The 20939-nt window shown below is 46.5% G+C and overlaps 1 protein-coding gene across 6 annotated transcripts in view; it reads right to left on the reverse strand.

Moving 5' to 3' along the window:
- GDPD5 (glycerophosphodiester phosphodiesterase domain containing 5) overlaps positions 1-20939 on the reverse strand; it is a 193796-nt gene that overhangs the window by 36475 nt on the left and 136382 nt on the right. For all 6 annotated transcript variants that reach the window (XM_054188891.1, XM_054188892.1, XM_054188893.1 and 3 more), the window contains 5 exons: positions 16179-16282; positions 10421-10514; positions 9691-9750; positions 5361-5459; positions 3318-3411 (listed from right to left, as the gene is read on the reverse strand). In XM_054188891.1, the coding sequence (XP_054044866.1) occupies positions 3318-3411; positions 5361-5459; positions 9691-9750; positions 10421-10514; positions 16179-16282 (451 nt within the window). The remainder of the gene's footprint in view (positions 1-3317; positions 3412-5360; positions 5460-9690; positions 9751-10420; positions 10515-16178; positions 16283-20939) is intronic.

A 20939-nucleotide genomic window follows, 5' to 3' on the forward strand; every position in this document is an offset into this window, starting at 1 on the left:
TTATACTAGTGGTTCACCAACACCACCCGTTTCAGCCAGGGTAAAGCCACTTTAGCTGTTTCTGCATAAGGATTTGTGCCAGCCAGAACCGAGTTAATTTGCAATAAATGTTTTACTGATTAAGTCGGGCGTGTTTAAATAAATCCCTGGTTTGGGATGGTGCTGAACTCCTCAGGGTCTCTGCGAGCAGCAATATTTCAGGACCAGCGAATGCAGCCAAGGGGGTGATGGCTGCAGTGCCTGGGGACAGATGAGCAGTCCTACCTCCCACGCCGTGCCCCAGCCGCCAAATACCAGTGACTTTTCACGAAGTCCAGAGCATCTGGGAATCTTTCAAAGGCGCTGACAGCACAACAGAACCCCCCCTTGTTCCCAGCATTCCCTTATAATGAACAACAGGCACCTTTGAACTCCTGAGCTATTTGGAGTCTCTTGAAACCACACATATTAAAGCACAAGACTTCTTTTTTTAATTATTATTTATTTTTCAAACTCATTAAGGCTTTGGAACTCAAGGGAGAACCTCCAAAAAAACCCTTTAAAACAAATATTTGCCATGGACGCAAGATAGAGAAGGCTTTTTTTTTTTTTAGGGGAAGGACAGAACAGCCCAGCTCTGGTTTCACACAAACAAACCACTTTTTGCTTCCAGCATCTAATAGCCTCATTCAAACATGTTCCGACAAGCCAGAAAGTAACACTAGTAACCTTGCCAGATAATTTTTCCTCCTCTCTGGAAGAGATGTCAATCACCCACAGAGCATTCAAGGAACTGAATGGTATCTTGCTAAGTGCGTTCATGCTGTGTCCTGCACCATAAAAGTATGGTGCCTTGAAGTTGAGCGTTACCAACATCAAAACCTCCAGATGGACACAGGACGTGATCCTGACCCAGTTCTTGCTCACCCCAGGAACGCCACGCACCAACCAGGCTTTGAAAACCAGCCTAATTGTCAGCAAAGTCCCAGGCTGTGCAAAGAATCTGGTCCCTTCCTTCCTAGTACTGCAGTTTAGGGATTAAATAGCTCAGATCCAGACTAAAGGCAAGCACCTCGTGAAATGCGTGGGCTTCCAAATATTTTTATCATTGGAGTGCACCCACAAGAAAGGATGCATCAGCATGGGTTACAGACCATGTTGTGGATGTTCCATCCCTGGAGGTGTTCGAGGCCAGGTTGGACGGGGCTTCGAGCAGCCTGGTCTAGTGGGAGGTGTCCCTGCCCAGAGCAGGGGGGTGGAACTAGATGGTCTTTAAGGTCCCTTCCAAACTAAACCATTCTGTGACTCTATAAACAGAGTTGAAGACCTCACCCAGCCATGCATATGTGGGAACTGAGATCATGCACACAAAAAAAAAGACCCAAAATGAAATACAAGTAAAGTACATACTGTTCAATTTGAGGTTGGATGGTCTGTATGGAAGCTCTCCTGGTGACCACCCAAGCCAAGCAAGCAGGACAGATTAAATCTCCCACTTTCTACAGCATGACAACACCCACAATTTACATGCAAGCCTTCCTTCTCCATTCCTTTTGCTCTTAGTGACCACTCCAGCCTAGTTTGGGCTCCTGGAAGACCATGTTACACTGCTGTTTACTACTCAAGGCTTACAGGGCTGCTTTGAGTCCCATGTTTTCTATCTGACCTCAGAAGCAAGCTTTGAAAACAAGCTACTACCTTTTAAAACACTGTAGCTATAGAAGAAACTTCTATTCTCCAGGTTTGGAAAAAGTAGCATGGGGGAACAAAAAGAAAAAAAAAAAAAAAGGTGTAAATTTGCTTCGTAAAAAAGCCAGTTGCTGAAGATTGTCACATGCCTCAAAAAAGACAAGAACGGATTGTTGCACCAATGACTGCAGCTTCACCAGTTATTTCCAAAAGATTATTATTAGTGAGCAAAATCTTATTTTCCCCATTACAAGCAACTGCAGATTCTCACAGAGATTTCAGTTCTCCTCTTCTGTTTTTCATACCACCATGTCAAACATACCTGTACCAAAAAGTCTGTAAACTCCTCCAGGTAAGATACCTTTCACAAGTAAAATGACCCTGAAATAACTTTAAGAGCCAACGGTACAGAAGAGATGAATGCTTTTCCTTAAAAACAAACAAACAAAAACCCAACCCAACCTAGGAGCAAAAAATAAATAAATAAAAAAGAAGGAGGAAAACAGCTTCCTGGCTTATTAAAAACAAACAAAAAAGCCATTTTCAGGGAACTCAGCTGTAAGGAAAAAAACTATGAGGAATTCAGAAGGAGCACATGCAGTCTCTGGTCTAGGCGTAACCACAAATCCTCCCTCAACTGGCAGCCTAATTACATGGTAGAACATATTTAAGAACCACCAGGTACAGCTTTATTGGCATATTTATAAATAAAGGCAGAGCAATTCTTTCTTTGAAAGGTCTCTCTGGATATCAAAATCTTTCCATCTTCAGACACCGTTTCCTCATTCTTAACTCCTACTTCTTGGAAGTCTGTCACAAGTGCCGCCAAATCCTTCCAGGGCTTGTATTTTGCTGCAGGTTAAATAGCAATTAAAGTAATTTTCCTGGAGCTGGCACAAATGTCTGAGAACGTCCATGGACGCCCTGAAGAAAAACACTTCTGAGGGCACAGAAGGATCAAATTGTTTCACAAAAAAACCTGGAGGAACAGCTCAGGCTTGGGAGAGCCCCTGGCAATGAGGTGGGACAGTGGAGATGCAGAGAAGAGCTTATTTTAGTGGATAGGACCATCAAGAAGAGCTGGGTTCAGTGTGTCCTTCATCACCCTTAGACCATGTCTCAATGTGCATTTTAGGAAGCACCCAACCATTAGGGGACCAGATCTCTACTGAGCCCTCTGGGTGCTACAGCATCACAAGCAACAAGTCCATGAAGGCTTTCGAAAGCCAGATCCACCTAGAAATGCAGATGAACAAGAGCCAAGGAGATGAGGGAAGGGAGAAATGCTCATAAGAACCAGAGAAGAACACTGCAGGTTAGCTGTGGAGGGTGCATTTATATTTTCTAAAGCAGATTGATAGAAATCCGGATGCTTTTACTCATTTCAGTATTGAAAACAACCCTTTCACCTCCAAGCCTGGTGCGCTTCTGACCAGAAAGCAGCAGCTGTGGGTTCTGGATGCACCCCCAGACCAGATTCAGCCAGGTTACTCTAGGAGAGCAACCACTTGCCCAGCGTGGCTGAGCTGGAGGCTGCTGAGCCCAGGGAAGGAACCAGCACTGCCTCCTGCCAGCTGGTTCCCAACACGAGCACCCAACACCCCAGCAGCCACCCACCAGCCCCTGACCAACACACAAGGGGTACTCACTGGCTTTCTCCGTTCGTGCAAACTGCCCCGCTATCAACCACGACAGGGCTGTGACGGCTGCAAGTGCTCCTATGTGCAAGAAAGGGGCTGTGGCCTGCAGGACATGAGAAGAGGAGAGAAAAGGTGATGAACAAACCACCCAGCACCTTGAAAATTCATTGATCTTACACGCTTCATAGTGCATTAGACCACTCTGTTCCCAGTTGGATTTCACATCATTCCTACATCAGGCTCCTGCATCTGTGTTGGCCATCTCCTCTTCCAAAGCTTACCATTGCCTTTGGGACTCAGAGCACTATGAAGGCAAAGCAGGAAAGCTCTAAACCCCTTCGTGGGGAATAGTGCACCCAAACACACAGATATTTGGAAAAAGGTCTCTTTAGACACCAAGCAAATTCAAGTAAGGCTCTTGGCGCCACCAAGTTTTAAGTTCCTTGTAGTCCAGTTGAACACTGGTCAACAGCTCAATGTCTGGATGGAGATCAGTCATGAGTGGTGTCCCTCAGGGTCTGCACTGGGACCAGTACTGTTTAACATCTTCATCAACAGCATAGGCAGCGGGATCGAGGACATCCTCAGCAAGTTTGCAGATGAAACCAAACTGAATGGTGTAGTTGACATGCCTAAGTGACAGGATGCCACCCAGAGGGACCTGGATTAGCCCCTTTGCTCCGCTCTGGGGAGACCCCCCTGCAGTGCTGCCTCCAGCTCCGGGGCCTCAGCACAGGAGAGACACGGAGCTGTTGGAGCGGGGCCAGAGGAGGCCCCAGAGATGCTGGGAGGGCTGGAGCCCCTCTGCTGGGAGGACAGGCTGAGAGAGGTGGGGGGTTCAGCGTGGAGAAGACAAGGCTCCAGGGAGACCTTATTGCAGCCTTTCAGTACTTATAGGGGGCCTAAAGGAAAGATAGAGACTTTTTAGCAGGGCCTGTAGTGCTAGGACAAGGAGTAATAACTTTAAACTAAAAGAAGATAGAGTCAGACTAGGTAGAAGGAAGAAATGTTTTACGCTGAGGGTGGTGAGACACTGGCCCACGTTGCCCAGAGAGGTGGTAGATGTCCCGACCCTGGCAACATTCCAGGTCAGGTTGGACAGGGCTCTGAGCAACCTGGTCCAGTTGAAAATGTCCCTGCTCATGGCAGGGCGGTTGGACTAGATGGCCTTTAAAAGTCCCTTCTAACCCAAACTATTCTATGATTCTATGAACGCAGTGGACTGCGTATCACCACGGTGTATCACCATGAAAGAAAGACTGAGATGGGTCTTGAGTCACGCTTGTGTTCTCCAATTGCTTGCCTAACTCTTTAAAAATAAAAAAAAAAACAAGAAAAGGGAAGCACTTCTGAGAGAGAAATGTTAGTCACTTGTGTGAATGCTATTTTTTCCCTCCTGTATTTACGTATATTTGTGTATTCCCAAATATACAGCAATGATCACCAGCAAAATATTTTGGGACCTCTTTTTGAGGAAGAGGAAAAAAGGAACAGAGAGCAGGTCTATCAAGAAATTAACAGTATGTAACTATTTTCCTCTAAAACTTATAATAGCCCTGCAGCATACCACAAGTCTTTCTTAAAACAGGACTAGAGCACAGAAGTTGCATTCTTTTTAGATATATATAAATTTATGTGCAATGTAAAAACAAACCCAGAGTATGCCTCCCCTAGGACTGGGAAGAGCATGATTCTCCAAGCGTGGACACTAAGACCCAGAGCACGACTAGCCAAACCAAGCAGAGGAATTGCCCTCTCCCATCCAGCAACTCCGAGTCACACCCAGCCTCAGTATTTTCCATCTCCAACTCTGCAGCCAAGTCATGGTTTGAGTTTAAAGGAAAGAGCCCAGGAGATAGAGACAAAGTGATATGGTGGCCTTGAAGACTCCACAGGAGTTTTGTTGCAAATTTTCTCATTGCCGAGATTTCCATTTTAGGAGTGATAAACGTCAAGACAGGGTTTTATACAGCAGAAAGACACAAAGTACATGGCACGTTGCTGCACTGTCCCCTTTGCCCACCCAGAGAAGCATCCTTGAAGACAACTTACTTGCAGTGAGATAAATACCATCTCCCATTCGTCATCCCAAAGCTGTGCTATCGATGACATGGTCACCACAGTTGTTATCAAGGTTGTCACGAGGCCAATCTGCAACAAACATGAGAGTATTTACATACTGGATCCAATCATTATCAGAGACCTTTTACTGATTGGGAAATGGAGAGAGAAATCTTTTGTATGCAATAAACGGCCTAAAACAACTAAGCCTTAGGACCCATAAGGAAAGCGGTTGGGGTTGTGTGCTGTCCCAGTATAACCTCCCCTTTCCACCACTGAACATACAACACTGGGTTAAATAGTCCCAGGAGGACACATCTCACAGATGATCTCTCATGTTCTTCACACAGTGACCAATGGTATGGAAAGACGAGGTGCCAGGTTGCCCTGCCAACTAACTGGACCAGAAACAGCTTAAACACAGGTTGGGTTCTAACAAGCAACTTGAGCAGATGATCCCAGATTCTTGGAATTGGTTGCCTAGAGAAACTGTGGATTCTTCATCCCTGGAGGTGTTCAAGGCCAGGCTGGATGGGGCTTGGAGCAACCTGGTCTAGTGAGAGGTGTCCCTGCCCAGGGCAGGGGGTTGAAACTAGATGATCTTTAAGGTCCCTTCCAACCTAAACCATTCTGTGATTCTCCTGGCCTGCTGCAACAGACTGTGATGCACCAGTGCTACGGGAGGTTGGCAAACTTTGCCCAACTTGACTCTCCAACACTTCTGCTCAGGGATGAAACTTGAACACACACACAGACAATGATCATCACACTTGTCAGTAAAGGGTGAATATGCGTGCAAGCGTGGCTGTCATCCCCATCACTACGCAGTCATCTCTGAGACGGTTCAGTGCAACATTGCGCATGGACGTGACCTCACCTGTGTCTGAAATGGCAACAACTGTGCAGTCAGCATCCAAGCCATATTGACAGAGCAGTTATAACAGATATTGCAGCCTGAGAGGAGGCTCTGGATGACAGTGGCTTAACTGAGATGGTAGAACAAGACCCAGTCCATCAGCCAGTTCCCCCAGCCTCCCTCTCCATGTAGAAGCACTCAGAAGTCAGAGCAGAGCAGTCAAAAGGAAAATGTCACCTCCATTTTGAAGGTAAAAAGTTCAAACCATCAAAAACTGTCATAGATATAACTCCAGCCGTAAAGACCTAAAATCTGGGCTGTCTGTCAAAAAAATAGTTCACCATCCTCCGCCTCTCCATCTGGTATCTCAGTCTCTGCTGTACCACATGCCTGCTGGATTAAAAGGATGCTGCTGCTCTGTGTCTCGATCTCATGTTCTGTCTAGATCTGAAATCTGCGTGGGAGACTTGGGCAGAAAAGGCCAACAAATACGTAACAGTGATCTAATCATCTAGGATGCACAGGACATCTCTAGGCTGATTTCAGATTTACTTAATACCTTAGACAAGCAAACAAAACCCCCCACATTCCCAATGTTTATGGAAATCATTTTTGTACATAAGGACATGATTTCTCATTCTAGTTTAGCCCTCGGTTCCCACCTGCTGTTCCTCTCCTAGATGCCCACAGACAGACCTGCCAACAGCACAAGAGGCATCCATAGGACAGCAGTGGCTTACCCCGAGCCTCCGGCCTCTTGGAGAACATGAACAGAGCACATGGGGCAGCAGAAGGGGGCAAAAGATCCAGCTGCTCCAGGTTGAAGACGATCCCTGAGCCAAGAAGCTGCATCCAAACCAACTTTCAGCCCTTACCAACCCATTTCTGCACATCCAAGCAAGGATGGGATTTACTTGCTTACTTAAAAGACATCCCCCAGCAACCTACAGTGGCAAGCCACACTATTTCAAGATATTTCCACATTAAGGACTCTGAAATAATAAAGCACAAAGCAATACACAGTGGACAACTGCCCACTGTCCACAATACAAAGTGGACAACTGCACTTTGCCATGAGGCCCTGCACGCAGTAGTCATTCTGCTCCTCCTCCATCCTCTGGTGGTCAGACCTCTGGGCCACCTGCCAGAGCATAACCCCAGCACACAACCCAGACCGAATCTACTTTTCATCCACTTTATATTCCCCAAAGTTGAACTCGGAATTCATCAGCAACAGAAGACTTTATCAACTAGACTTCTCCAGTACAGCCCTAATTCCCCTTGACATTTCTGCCCTATGCAGCACAGAGGTGGTCAAGTGTATCTCCATTTTATCATTTCATAGAATCATAGAATCCTTTAGGTTGGAAAAGACCCTTGGGATCATCGAGTCCAACCATCAACTCCACTCTACAAAGTTCTCCCTTACACCATATCCCTTAACACCACACCTAAACAAGTCTTAAATTTCCTCCTCCCATCAGCTCCGATTTATTGCTCCTTACCCTTCCCCCCCATGCATCTCCCAACTTGGCTTACGATCCTCAGCTGTTTTTGCAGGATTACGGGAGAAAACTGGAAGAAATTGTGCTATTTGCACATACCAGCCTTTCCCACGTGTTTTGATCTATATTTGACAGCAATTCAGCACGGTTGCAGAGAATATTGACTTCATCCAGACTCTTATCTAAACATCCTTAGAAAGCCGAGGGAGGTGTGGGGAAGGGAAGAGAGAGATGGAGCAACACATCAGAGCTGTGATGAAAGGTGGACTTTTTTGGAAGAAGGGAAGGAAGGGTAGGTTTCTGTAGGCAAGAACTAACCGATCTCCACCAAACTGATCTCAGACTTACTCATCCAAACCCACCAGCCACCTGGAGCGTGTCTGAAAAATATCATTTCCCTCAATGAAGAAACATATGTTAGACCCCAAAATCAACAATTTATTTTCCAGCAGCAGTCAGACGGCCTCCACCCGCTCTTTGCATTGCATCCCCTCCTCCCGAGGAAGCAGAATTTCTATAGTTTCTAGGAAAAAAAAAAAAAAAAGAGGGCGGGAAGGTCTGTGCTCTCCCTGTCCTGGGGGGTGGTACATCTGTTCAGGCTCTGATCCTGAAAGACCTTGTCATGTGCAGAACCACCAATTTCAGGAGGAGCTGTGTATTAGCAGATTTGGGACTGGTCCCTTAATTACCTATTAGCAGAACACCAATTACAATTGAATCCTGCCAAGCTATTTTCTTTGGCACCATCTCTCCCCTGCAGCTTGCTACATACCCTTCCTCTCCCCTTCTCTGCTCCAAACACCAGATCTGCATCTTCTCTTATGTTTCATGGCATTTTTTTTTATTTTTTTTTTTCAAACTGCATTACATACAAATCAGGACCTCCTTAAGTTCCAGCAAATCACAACCTGCACATTGCACACCCCCAGGTTTAACACCTACATCTTCTCCCGAGGCTGTTCGACAGTCGGTTCCTCCAAGCACGTCCTGAAAAGCTTCACATCTGTTCAGCCCCTCCTCCAGGGATGGGTTCACCACAGAAAGGAGCACCAGAGAGGTTCATAACGGTTCACTGAGCCAAGACCAAAGTCCAGCTGCTCTAATGACACAGTGTTTCTCAATCTCCAGAAGTGGCCCCCCTGCCAGCAGGTACCCCAAAGCATTTCACCAACCATGGAACACAGTTATTGTCCCCAGGCTTTGACTGCCCCTACTGTGAAATTTGCTCAGTCCTCCGAGATGAGGACACATACACCACAGACATCTGAAGTTTATGTTCTTCCCAAAAACACCATGAAGATAAGTACCACATACACCACCCTCTCCCTTAGACTCCTGTTTTATTGAGATCCTGCTCCTTTCCTGTGTGGCCAGCAGTTCAAGGGAGGTCATTCTTCCCCTCTGCTCTGCACTGGTGAGGCCACAACTGGAGTACTGCGTCCAGCTCTGGGCTCCCCAGTTCAAGAGAGACAGGGAACTACTGGATAGAGTCCAGCGCAGGGCAACAAAGATGATGGAGGGACTGGAGCATCTCCCTTATGAGGAAAGGCTGAAAGAGCTGGGACTCTTTAGCCTGGAGAAGAGAAGGCTGAGGGGAGACCTTATTAATGTTTACAAGTATCTAAAGGGTGGGTTGAAGGAGGATGGAGCCAGACTCTTTTCAGTCGTTCCCACTAACAAGACAAGGGGTAACTGGCACAAGCTGGAACATAGGAAGTTCCAATCAAATATGAGAAAAAAAAAAAACTTCTTTATGGTGAGGGTGGGAGAACACTAGAACAGGCTGCCCAGGGAGGGTGTGGAGTCTCCTTCTCTGGAGACTTTCAAGACCTGCCTGGATGCAGTCCCGAGTAATGTGCTCTAGGCAATCCTGCTTTAGCAGGGGAGTTGGACTCTAGAGGTCCCTTCCAACTCTGAAATTCTGTGATTCCACGATCCCAAGCTGAGAAGAGCCATTTACCTTGTGAAGCCAGTGCAGGTTCATTTGCTGTCCCACAGCTATGTGACATAGTGCTAGTATCTGGAAAAGAAGAAATCAAGAGTCAGACAATGACACATCACAACCATCATGTCGTTACACATGCAGGAACACACCACCACCCCAAAAGACAACCCAACAGGCCAGGGAAGAAAACAGAGCTGAGGATGGGTCCAGCAGACAACACCTAGCTCACCTGTACATACAGATCCTCTCCAAAGCCAAGGACATGGAGGGAAAGACCAGCCTCCGAGAGGCAGGGAGTTGGAGAACCTGGCCCATGGGTATGCAACTCCCAGGACCTCAGGAAGAACACTGACTACGTGGGGCCCAGGTACCGGCATGCCACCTCAATGGACACCACCTTAAAGGTCCCAGCACACTGGGATGAGTGGAAACAACTTGTACTTGTGATTGGCAGATACGTCAAAGAGGGGCTGGGGCCATACTAAGGGAAATAAAAGCTGTATTTCTCCTCAGGCCAGCTGCACTGCCAGTATCAGGGTCTCTATCTTTGCTCTTGATCATCTGAGGTCAAAGACCATGTGTTTTTCCACTTTCCATTTATTTTAGTGACTTAGGTTTAAGAGAGAGGGAGAGAGAAATCGCTTCTGAAAGGAAAATTGCTCAAGTCATAGGTGGACTGAGAAGTTCATACCCTTTTTAAAACAAACACACAAGCCTTTAGGAAATGGCATTTTATTCCACTCACCAGTAACACTGTAATGTACGTAAAGCCAGCAGCAGTTGTTACAAGTATTGGAATGGACCAGTCACTCCAATATCCCATTCGGTTATACAAAAACCTGAAAGATAAGCGTGAAGGACAGATTAAGAAGAGATTCAACACCATAGCAACTTCGTGAGGATTAGACAAAAACTTTAGAAAATGGACCTTTCCCTTCACACCGTACAGATGAGAGATACGCAGCAAAAAGAACAAGTCGCTTTGAGAGAAAATCCAGTGTTTGTGCTTTGATCCCTCATGGGAAATTAACTCTGCAAAGAGGAATCAGGCAATTATGTCAAACGCAGAAACGTTACTTTGGGGGAAAAAAAAAAAAAAAAGAGTCATACAGGACCAGAACTTGTTTTCAGAAAAGTATTCCATACAAACAAGGGAAAAGCATCCCCACATGTGGCGGTGGTTGGCTAAACATTAGATCCAATGCTGCCCCATGTGCTCATAGACTAATAAATACAATATAGAGATAGTATCGAGGACAGGGGATGAAAAAAATCAATGTTGCTGTGCAGAGCTGTGCTATATACTTAAGATGTAAACACTTTGCAGAAGGACAAGCTGATGGAAGAAATTGGCTCTCCTGTACCTGTCAGAGGCAGTCGCCCATTCCAATAGACTGTAAAGGTCTAATCCTGAGTAGAGACTGTCAGGAGTTGTGCTCAGAACTTCCCCAAATGGGGCTGGCTAGAGGAACCGCATCCTTCTGACCCTCTCATCTTCAACTGACTGAAGGGTTCATCTGCCCAGCCTGAAGGATGCCTATGGGGTTTCTTTGGCTCAGTGGGTTCCCTTGTCCTGGTCCTTCTGTTTACCTTAAAGCTCTAAGAGATGGGTCATTCAACGGCTCTGTGATCCAACCTTGGCAAGAGCCAGCAGCAGTGACCTGATGCACCAGCAGTGTCCTGATGCACCAGACAATCAAAGCAGGAACTGAAGCAAGGTTAGGGCGGTACTGAGGTATAGATGACACGCTACTGGTACATCTCCAACCTAGCTTTCTTTGGTTCCTCTAGGCCATCACTCACCAGCTTCCCTGCACACGTACAGAACAGTTGCCACCTCGTCAAGACTTAGCAGCACAAAAGCGCAGAAGCCAAATGTTCTTCCTATAGCCCAGTGGCCACAGCACTGCACTAGGAACAGAGAAACCCATATTCATTCCCTGCCTTAGCTTTTGAGATTGCAGTGGTCTTCCCCTTCCACCTCTCCAACCAACAGGCAGAGAAGTAGCCTTCATCCTCCTGCTGAAGCTGATTTTCTTCTCTCCTCTGTTTATCCAGGTATCCTCCCCACTCTCAGTTATCAGATTTTCTAACCCTGCATTTCAGAGGGCAGATCCAGCTCAGCATCCTGTCTCTCCTCATCACTTTCATAAAGCCAAAGGGCAACGAAAGCTTTATGAACAGGAGCACCAGGTGAAGCTGACCATTATTCACAGCAGCAGCATGGTAAGAGACACTGTCCCTTGTGCCCGGTAGAGGGTCTCAAATGTCAAATTTGCATTTAAACAGCAATATGCTTCCCAGTAAAACTGTCCTGGAGTTGAATTCTGGAGTCATTAAAGCACATTGCAGCAAAACTGCAGCAGGACACAAGATAGACTCAGTCTACTACCTTCCCTGGCCAGAAATGCAGAAGAGCACCCAGGCCTGACCACACCAGGAGACAGACAGCCAAATCCCAGAACCCTTCTTGCAACTTCTGAGAGTTCAAACCTGACCTGGATTAAAACTTTTTCCAGTGGATTTTTAGAAAAAACACATCACTAGGTTGACTTGGATTGGTACAGCAAGGACAAGATGGTTATGGGGTGGATGATGATCAGCCACAAACTCTGGTCTGGCAACTGCCCCATCTATTCTGTCCAGGAGTAAAGCTCCTAATGTAGGATCTGGAGAGCAAATGCTTGGGCTCAAACATGACCCACATCAAGGTTCTGCTTAGAAAATATTCAAAGATCCATAACAAAAGGGATCTGGAGGGATTCAGACATGCTGTTAGTAAAAAAGAGGGAAGAAAGAAGAAAGGGCTCTTCTGAAGCCTTTGCTAATGCCATGACCAAGAGCTTCCTTAGCTCAGCTTCAGTACATATAAGTTTCTGCTCTGATGTCCCCTCAAGTGGCCCTCTGATAGTGTCAGGTCTTCACTTGATGTGCAAATGACTGTTTTAAAATGCTGTTTCCATGGTAGTTATGAACCAGACGAGCCTTCTCCACAACCAAGGAAGAAAAAATTTGCTACACAGGTTTGCATTTATAATTCTGCTCCAGAGGGAACACAGCCAGGTTCACAAATTACAGTATCTCCCACATCCTTCATTAACCAACATTGAGCTTTCTGTTGCAGTCCATAGCTTGCACACTGGGGATCTATAGTATAATGCAATTAAGAGTAGACACCACAAAGAAATGCCCAAAGCAATACATTAAAAAAAAAAAATAATTATTTAAGAGCCACAAAGCCTTTTCACCGACAAGGACCTCATTGCACATTCAGCCTTGCAGAAAAAGGTAAAAAGCCTGCAGCAATACATGCCAGGCTATAATTTTGCCTTGTCTTTCTAAAGCCCATTTCAATCCCAGAATAGTCCCTTAAGCCTTTACAAGTTTAAGGGTCAAATTGCCACATTTATGTAGGTAAACCCTACCACTGCCACAATTTAATTAGATCAGTTTGGTTTTATATAGATCTGTGCGTAGAATCATAGAATCATCTAGCTTGGAAGGGACCTTTCAGATCATGGAGTCCAACCATCAACATAACACTGACAAAACCATCGCTAAACCATCCACTGTTGGAGCCCGAACACGCTGCCTGAACCGCAGGCAGGATTTGCTATGCTCATCTGTAGGTTTCTGGTACCTCTTCAGTCACCTCTGGCAGATGTTCATCAGCATTTAGCAGAGCTCTGCACATCTGGGTAAAGAAACGAAGAACATCCTAATGAATTCAGGTTCCAAGTACCATTATAGCCAAAAGAACACAGAAGAGAGGGATTGCAACACATTGTAGTTTCAACTAGAATAACAAGGCTTTCCATTAGCATGCTAACAGCCTTGCCAAGAAGGATGAAGGACCTGGGGTTATGGAGGACATGAAGTCGAATGAGCCAACACGGTATCTCCACTGTGAATAAGTCAAACTACTGTGTGGCATTAAGAGAAGTGTCGCCAGCAGACCAAGAGAAGCTACTTTCCCTCCTGCTCATCACTGGTGAGGTGGCACCAGCACCACAGTGCCCCAGTTTTGGCTTCCCCGTTCAAGGAGGATGCATAGGGGGTCCAGGGCAGAACTACCAAACCAAGATTGTGAGGCACCCGGGGAACATAGCTTACTAGGAAAGCTTGAGGAAGCTGGGCTTGTTTAGGCTCACAGGGAAGAGGCTATGAGATGATCTAATTGCCACCCACACTGTCTGACAGACAGTTATGAAGATGATAAAATCAAACTCTTCAAGAGGGACAGACATTGTCACAAGGCGAAATGGCCCTAAGAGGTTGGGATTAGAAAATCTTCTCCTTACAGAGGGTGGTGCAGTGCTGGAACAAGGCCCAAAGATGGGGGGGAAGTCTTCGTCCTTCGTGTTTCAAGACTTCAGTCAATCTAGTCAACTGCTGGCAATAGTCCTCCTTTGAGGGGCTGTTTGGACACATGCCTCCAGTCTTTCTTTACCTACTGTGGTGGGACAGGTCAAAGAAGTGTAGTGTAATTGCCTGCGCATGACCTGGGACAAAGGCCTCTGAAGAGCTTCAGAGGGCAGGAACAAGCTCAGGTGCTCATCACACCAATGTGACAGCAATTCTTTGTCCTAGCTTCTCCAGAGAGCCCCCGCCAGTAGCTCGCTGTGCTAAGTCCTGCGCAGAGGTGGAATTTGCCCCAAAGAGCTCTCCCTCTAGTCTGAAAGAGGTCATGGCTTGCAAACAAATCAGTGGAGCAGAGAGAAAGGCAACAGGAACAAGCATCAAAGAAACCTTGTCCACAAACAATGCCCAGAAGTGATAGCCGCTGAAGAACCACAAAGGTGGAGTTTCTAAGAGCCAGGACCCCACTGCATCTCATCACCAACAGGTACACAGCCCTGTTGGGACCAAAATGATGCTTTCGTCTCCTTTACGCCCCATCTGGCTGAAAAGTGTTCTGTTTAAACGGAGCCCACACATCTGTGCTGGGAGGGAAGAGGGCCAGGCTCAGCCTGAACGGACCCAGTGGAAATTGTTTCCTCTCTGCCTGGAACCGGCGTGGCTGTAATTAAAACCTCGCCCTAATGTTATCATCCTCCCTCCCAGCCTTTCCGCAGCATTTCAGGCTGTTTTTCAGAATCCCTGCTGTTCTCCTCAACCTCTGGTGCCAGTGCGTGGGGCAGGGATCTAATTGAGGTTACAGCACATACAAAGCACTGGCCCATTCTCAGCGTTGAATGGCAATGCTCGAACAGATGTAGCCCTGATATCTGGCATCCAGAGAGCCTCTTCCATGACTCTTGTGCACAAGAGGTCTTGCTTTTCCAGTGTCATCAATCCAAAAGTGCTTCTAGCACCCTGCTCACACCAGGTTGCACAGCAGGGGAAGGGGCTTTGAATGACATGTGTGGGCATTTTAAAGCCCAAATACCTCTTACATCCAGAGCAGACCACCACATTCCTACATGAATATTTGGGAACCCCAAACTTTGCAGTGCCGTGGCTGCAATGCCCAGTCACAGCATCCCCAGAGCTTTGCTTCATCTCTGCGTGAGATCTTTTTAGCCCATTCTCAACATTGAGCTAAGACAGATTTAGCTTTGCATTGGAGCAGGCTAGGAGCGTTCACATCCTTTACTGAAGGTATAAACCGAAAGAAAGAGGAGTTGTAAAACACCCTTTTAAAAAAAGGCTTTTTTTTTTTTTCATGCTCGTATTATAAAGACTAATGGTGATGGTTTCGGTTCTCAGAGTGTGGGTCTGAGCAAAAACAAAAACCGCACTCCTGGGAGGAGACAGCTCACGTCATTCAGTTAGTAAACACTCTCCCTCACACAACTGCAACAACTAAAGCAAATGATTTATTTAAGGGATCAACTACCCACTGGGTTTTAAAATGCGCTTTACATATTATCTTTGACTACAAGATGATGTCAAAGCAGTTTGGTTAGAAGAGAGCCCAAGGTACTGTCAAAATGTTTTAAGATGCTGCTGAGATAGTAAAAGGGAGAATAATTTCCAGCACTGTGGGGAGCTGGCAACACCCTAAACTCCCCAGCACATCCCACTGGAAAGCTTGTTTTCAGCTCCTTCCAACTTCGCAACATTTTCCACACCCATGTCTGCTTCAGGCCGAATTCTTGTCATTTATATGTTGTGGGAAGTTGCAGCCAAATTGCTCAGCCACTTCCAAAAACAGCCAACCATAGAAACAAACAAACAAAAAACAACCCGAAAGCTTCTACATGATTTCTGCACCATCTTTGGTTTCACATGGTGTTCACCAGAGAGCGCACCTACCCCAAGCTCCGTTACAGCCACGCAATGGAGACATGAGGACACATTACATCTATCAGTGAAGACAGGCAGGAGAAGTTCTCCTTCAGTCTCACTTCCCACTTTGCTTGCCCTTTACTGTCATTAACAAGTGCATTTGAAGGACGCCAACGCATCCAACCCAGTGTCAAACAGCTCTTAGAGGCTTACGATGGCAGCCAAATTTGTTAAAAGGTTTGCCCCTCTCACAACTGGGAAACTCTACTCACCAGTTGATTTCATTGTAGTCGTTGTGAACTTCCCACCAGAAGTAGAACCAGACCAGGGTCAGGAAGAAGGACGAGGTGAGGATGAGGAACCAGAGGCGCTCCCACTGCGGATGGAAGGAGAAGTCAGTGTTAATACTATCTCATTTCAGGGTCAGTGCCCCACGTCTCATCTAGAAGCTGTTGAGATCAGATGGAGGACATTTGGTGCCCCTGCCCATATCAGCAGGTTGGAACTAGATGATCTTTAAGGTCCCTTCCAACCCAAACCATGATTTCTCAGGGCAGATTTCAGACCTTTCTCCCCTGGAGGGGGTGGGAGATGCAACCCTGCTCCCCAGCTCTGGACAGAGGGGTCACTGGTGTAGATCCATCCTATATAGGGCTGGGACACCATTTCTCCAGTTCTCAGGGATTGTGGAATGAGGGAGCATTTCTGGATAGCTGGGGTTGGTTTTTTTTTGGTTTCTGGTTGGGTTTTTTTTGAGCAAATTGTTTAATTAACTTTTCCATTCACATGTGAGAGATGCAACTTGAGATCTTACTCTCATGGGTTCATCGTAAATGACTGAGTAGTTACCCCACAGCAAAGGCTACGCAGCAGTTTAGGGATGCTACTACTACACAGACACACGAACTCCTTCCCCCAGGGCACTCAGATCCTGCAGAGCCCAACCGCCCATCCGCAACTTTTATTCCCACCACCACCACATATGTAAGTGTTTTGCAAATAATACGTCAGGAGGAGAGACCACACGAGCATCAGGTGAAAGATATTTGCACCAACATTCAGTTTTGGGTGAATGTTTCAACTAATACCCCGCACCCCACACCCCCCAAAAAAAAAGAATTAAAAAAATCCCGAACACGTATGTTCAGTGCCCCACTCCAATAGCACAGGTAAAATCCTAAATGACAAGGACATCCGTGAAGAGAACAGTGTTGCAAGGAAACCATCCCTAACCAGCACCATTTCCACGTGGCTTCTTGTTGCTTTTACTCTGCGGGCATTAAACAGTCCACATATGTGTTTCGGTTTCAACCAGCATCCAGTCTGTTCGGAACAAAACACTGAAATAAATTTGCTATGGAAAATATTCAAGTGAATCCTCTCTTAGAATGAGCAAGAAGGGTTGAAAATTGAAAAAGTGCATGAGTAACTCTACTGATATAATTCCCTTCTAGACCATGAGCACACCATCAATCTCTTTTGAAAATGCCCTTTTCTCTAGTGAACTGTCTCATGGCTTTTCAATTATGCAAAACAATGTAACCAATATAAACACTGTTTTAGTGACATAAGAAACACTACTATTCTTTGCCTTCCCCTTCCATCATAAGGGCTGAAGCTATTTACTGCACCGTGCATGGACTATGTTTCATCATGCATCACCCTGGATACCAATCTTGTGATACAGCTCTTCTTTGCACGCTCCATCTCATAAAGAGTGCCAAAAGAAATAGAAAGCCATAAAAAGGGCTGGAATTATTTAATTTCTGCCGAGCCAAAAATGATGTTTTCTGCTAGAAATTCCCAATTCTGGGCCAGGGGTTATGGTTAAAACTTATCTTCAACTGAGCCCAAGTTTGTTATCCAATTTAAGATTAAACCTCTAGTAGCACCAGGTGCCTAATTCCCATGCGGGACTTTGTGTTCCAGATGAATGAGGCTAAAGAGAAGAGTGGCTGGAGAGCTGCCCAGCAGAAAAGGACCTGGGGGTGTTGGTCAACAGCCAGCTGAATAGGAGCCAGCAGTGTGCCCAGGTGGCCAAGAAGGCCAACAGCATCCTGGCCTGTGTCAGGAACAGTGCAGCCAGCAGGACTGGGGCAGTGATGGTCCCCCTGTCCTCAGCACTGGTGAAGCTCCACCCCGAGTGCTGTGTCCAGTTTTGGGCCCCTCACTCCAGGAAAGCCATTGAGGTGCTGGAGCGTGTCCAGAGAAGGGCACCGGAGGTGGTGAGGGGTCTGGAGCACAAGTCTGGTGAGGAGCGGCTGAAGGAGCTGGGGGTGTTCAGCCTGGAGAAAAGGAGGCTGAGGGGAGACCTTCTCTCTCTCTGCAACTCCCTGAAAGGAGGGGGTAGCCAGGGGGGGTCGGGCTCTTCTCCCAAGGAACAGGCCATGGGACACGAGGAAATGGCCTCAAGTTGCCCCAGGGGAGGTTTAAATTGGATATTAGGAGAAATGTCTTCCCTGAAAGGGTTATCCAGCATTGGACCAGGCTGCCCAGGGCAGTGGTGGAATCACCACTCCTGAAGGGATTTAAAAGACGGGTAGACATAATGCTTAGAGATATGGTTTACAGATGGTCTTTGTCAGTGTTGAGTTGATGGTTGGACTCAATGATCTGAAAGGTCCCTTCCAACCTAGGCAATTCTATGATTCTAAAATGAACCAGAAGGTGATACAAAGGGACTTCTACAGTGCCCCTATCAAGTACATTCAAAACCACATGGCCCAACTGCTCTGCCATGAGCTTAGAGACTATCATCTCCACACCTCCTGCACAGATATGTGCCTACATTCACAGGTGAGCTCCTGGAAGGAAAGCACTGAGGATGGAATGGGAGTTTCCCCCCCAAGCACCCCACCTTTGGTAGCAGGATGCCAGCGATAGCACCTATGTCAGTTCCATAACCACCAGGAGCCTTCCCCAGTCCCAAAAGCAGCACCAAGGCTTCAACATCTCTCCACAATGAGCCTCCTCCACACCGACCACCACTGCACAGCCAAGCCAACCCTTTCCAACCAAGCAGCTTCAGATTAAATCCACCCATGCAACACCTGGATTATGTAAACACCCAAAACAAAACCCACTCATGACTTCACTCCATCCCACCAAAACTCACCAGGAGAAAGCGATTGCGAACCCTTTCAGCAGACTATGACTATTTTCTCCTGCATGCCTTTCAGGTCTGCAGATCTCCAAGCTTCCAAACCTCACTTTCCATTTTGTTTGCTGGGGTTTTTTTCCTCTCCATTTGGGTCTAAAACCTCCTTGCACTTATCAGCATCACTGCTGAATCGGTTAACTGGACAGGTTTTTGCAAGGCAAGTGAGGTTTTAAAGTATCTCAAGTTCTGATGACAAACATTGCTACAAAAAAAATAAATAAAAATATCCTCCAGCTCTTTAAAGGTCATTATGGGATAAGCTTGGCCAGTATTCATGCACTGGATGACACTGATTTGATAAACAAACCAAGGAAAACATTTCAGAACATGTCTGGGTTGTTTTTTTTTTTTTTCCATATATATTCCACCCCCACCCCACCCCATTTCCATGCAGGTAGCATAGCTTGTGTCAAGCTCTCCAAAAGCTATTTCTGGTCTGTCCTTGGCAGTGCACTTGCCAGATATATTTGCCTGGCTGATTTTGTGAAAACCCAGTCAAATTCTTCAAGGGCTGACATACTTCAGTGAGTTCAAGCACAATTCTGAGTGGGCTTTCAGAAGAACAGGGAACAAACCTGCCGGGTCCTGCACTTGGGCCACAACAACCCCATGCATCGCTACATGCTTGGGGCAGTGTGGCTGGAGAGCTGCCTGGCAGAAAAGGACCTGGGGGTTCTGATTGACAAGCGGCTGAACATGAGCCAGCAGTGTGCCCAGGTGGCCAAGAGGGCCAATGGCATCCTGGCTTGTATTGGAAATAGTGTGACCAGCAGAAGGAGGGAGGTGATTGTCCCCCTGTACTCAGCACTGCTGAGGCCACACCTTGAGTATTGTGTCCAGTTCTGGGCACCTCAATACGAGAGAGACATCGAGGTGCTGGAGCGAGTGCAGAGGAGGGCAACGAAGCTGGTGAAGGGCCTGGAGAATAGATCTTATGAGGAGCGATGGAAGGAGCTGGGACTGTTTAGTCTGAGGAAGAGGAGGCTGAGGGGAGACCTCATCGCTCTCTGCAACTACTTGAAAGGACACTGTAGAGAGGTTGGTGCTGGTCTCTTCTCACAGGTACTTAGCGATAGAACAAGAGGGAATGGGTTTAAGCTGCAGCAGGGTAGGTTTAGGCTGGACATTAGGAAAAAAATTCTTCCCAGAAAGAGTGGTCAGACACTGGAATAGGCTGCCCAGGGAGGTGGTGGAGTCACCATCCCTGGATGTGTTTAAGACTCATTTAGATGTGGTGTTGGGGGATATGGTGTAAGGGAGAACTTTGTAGAGTGGAGTTGATGGTTGGACTCGATGATCCCAAGGGTCTTTTCCAACCTAAATGATTCTATGATTCTATAAACTGAACCAGAATCTGAACCTACATGAATCTGACCTACATGTGCAATATATTGGATTTAGCCCATGTACAACCTCTCTCCAACAGACCCTCATCAGAAGAGCTTGAGAGGCCCCCACTTTGCAAGCCCCCTACATGCTTTAAAGCAAGGTGAAATCTGCAATGTGCAACAGCTTCAAGCTTCTACTGCCAAAAATAAAGACTTAAAATCACATCATCACGATCACTCAATCACAGCCACAAAAGTAGGTGGAGGAAGTGGTGCCGCTTCACCTACAGAAACTCAGGCAGAACCACTAGAAAGTCTGAAGGTGCTTGAAAAAGTGTCCACATTTTCAGCTCCATGAGAATTTATAAGTTGTCAGCGTTGACATTTTTGGCAGTTGTTCTAGAAAACCTTCCCTTCGCCACACTTTCCTTTTGGTTTCTCCCTCTTTCCATGGGAATAAGATGGACATGCTCACTACTTACCAGTTACTCCCAACTAAGCTTAACCCCCTGAAGATCACACAGCACTCAGTATTGTCCTGCAAA

The sequence above is a fragment of the Rissa tridactyla genome, chromosome 1 (assembly GCF_028500815.1).
Source record: "Rissa tridactyla isolate bRisTri1 chromosome 1, bRisTri1.patW.cur.20221130, whole genome shotgun sequence".
Lineage (NCBI taxonomy): Eukaryota > Metazoa > Chordata > Aves > Charadriiformes > Laridae > Rissa > Rissa tridactyla.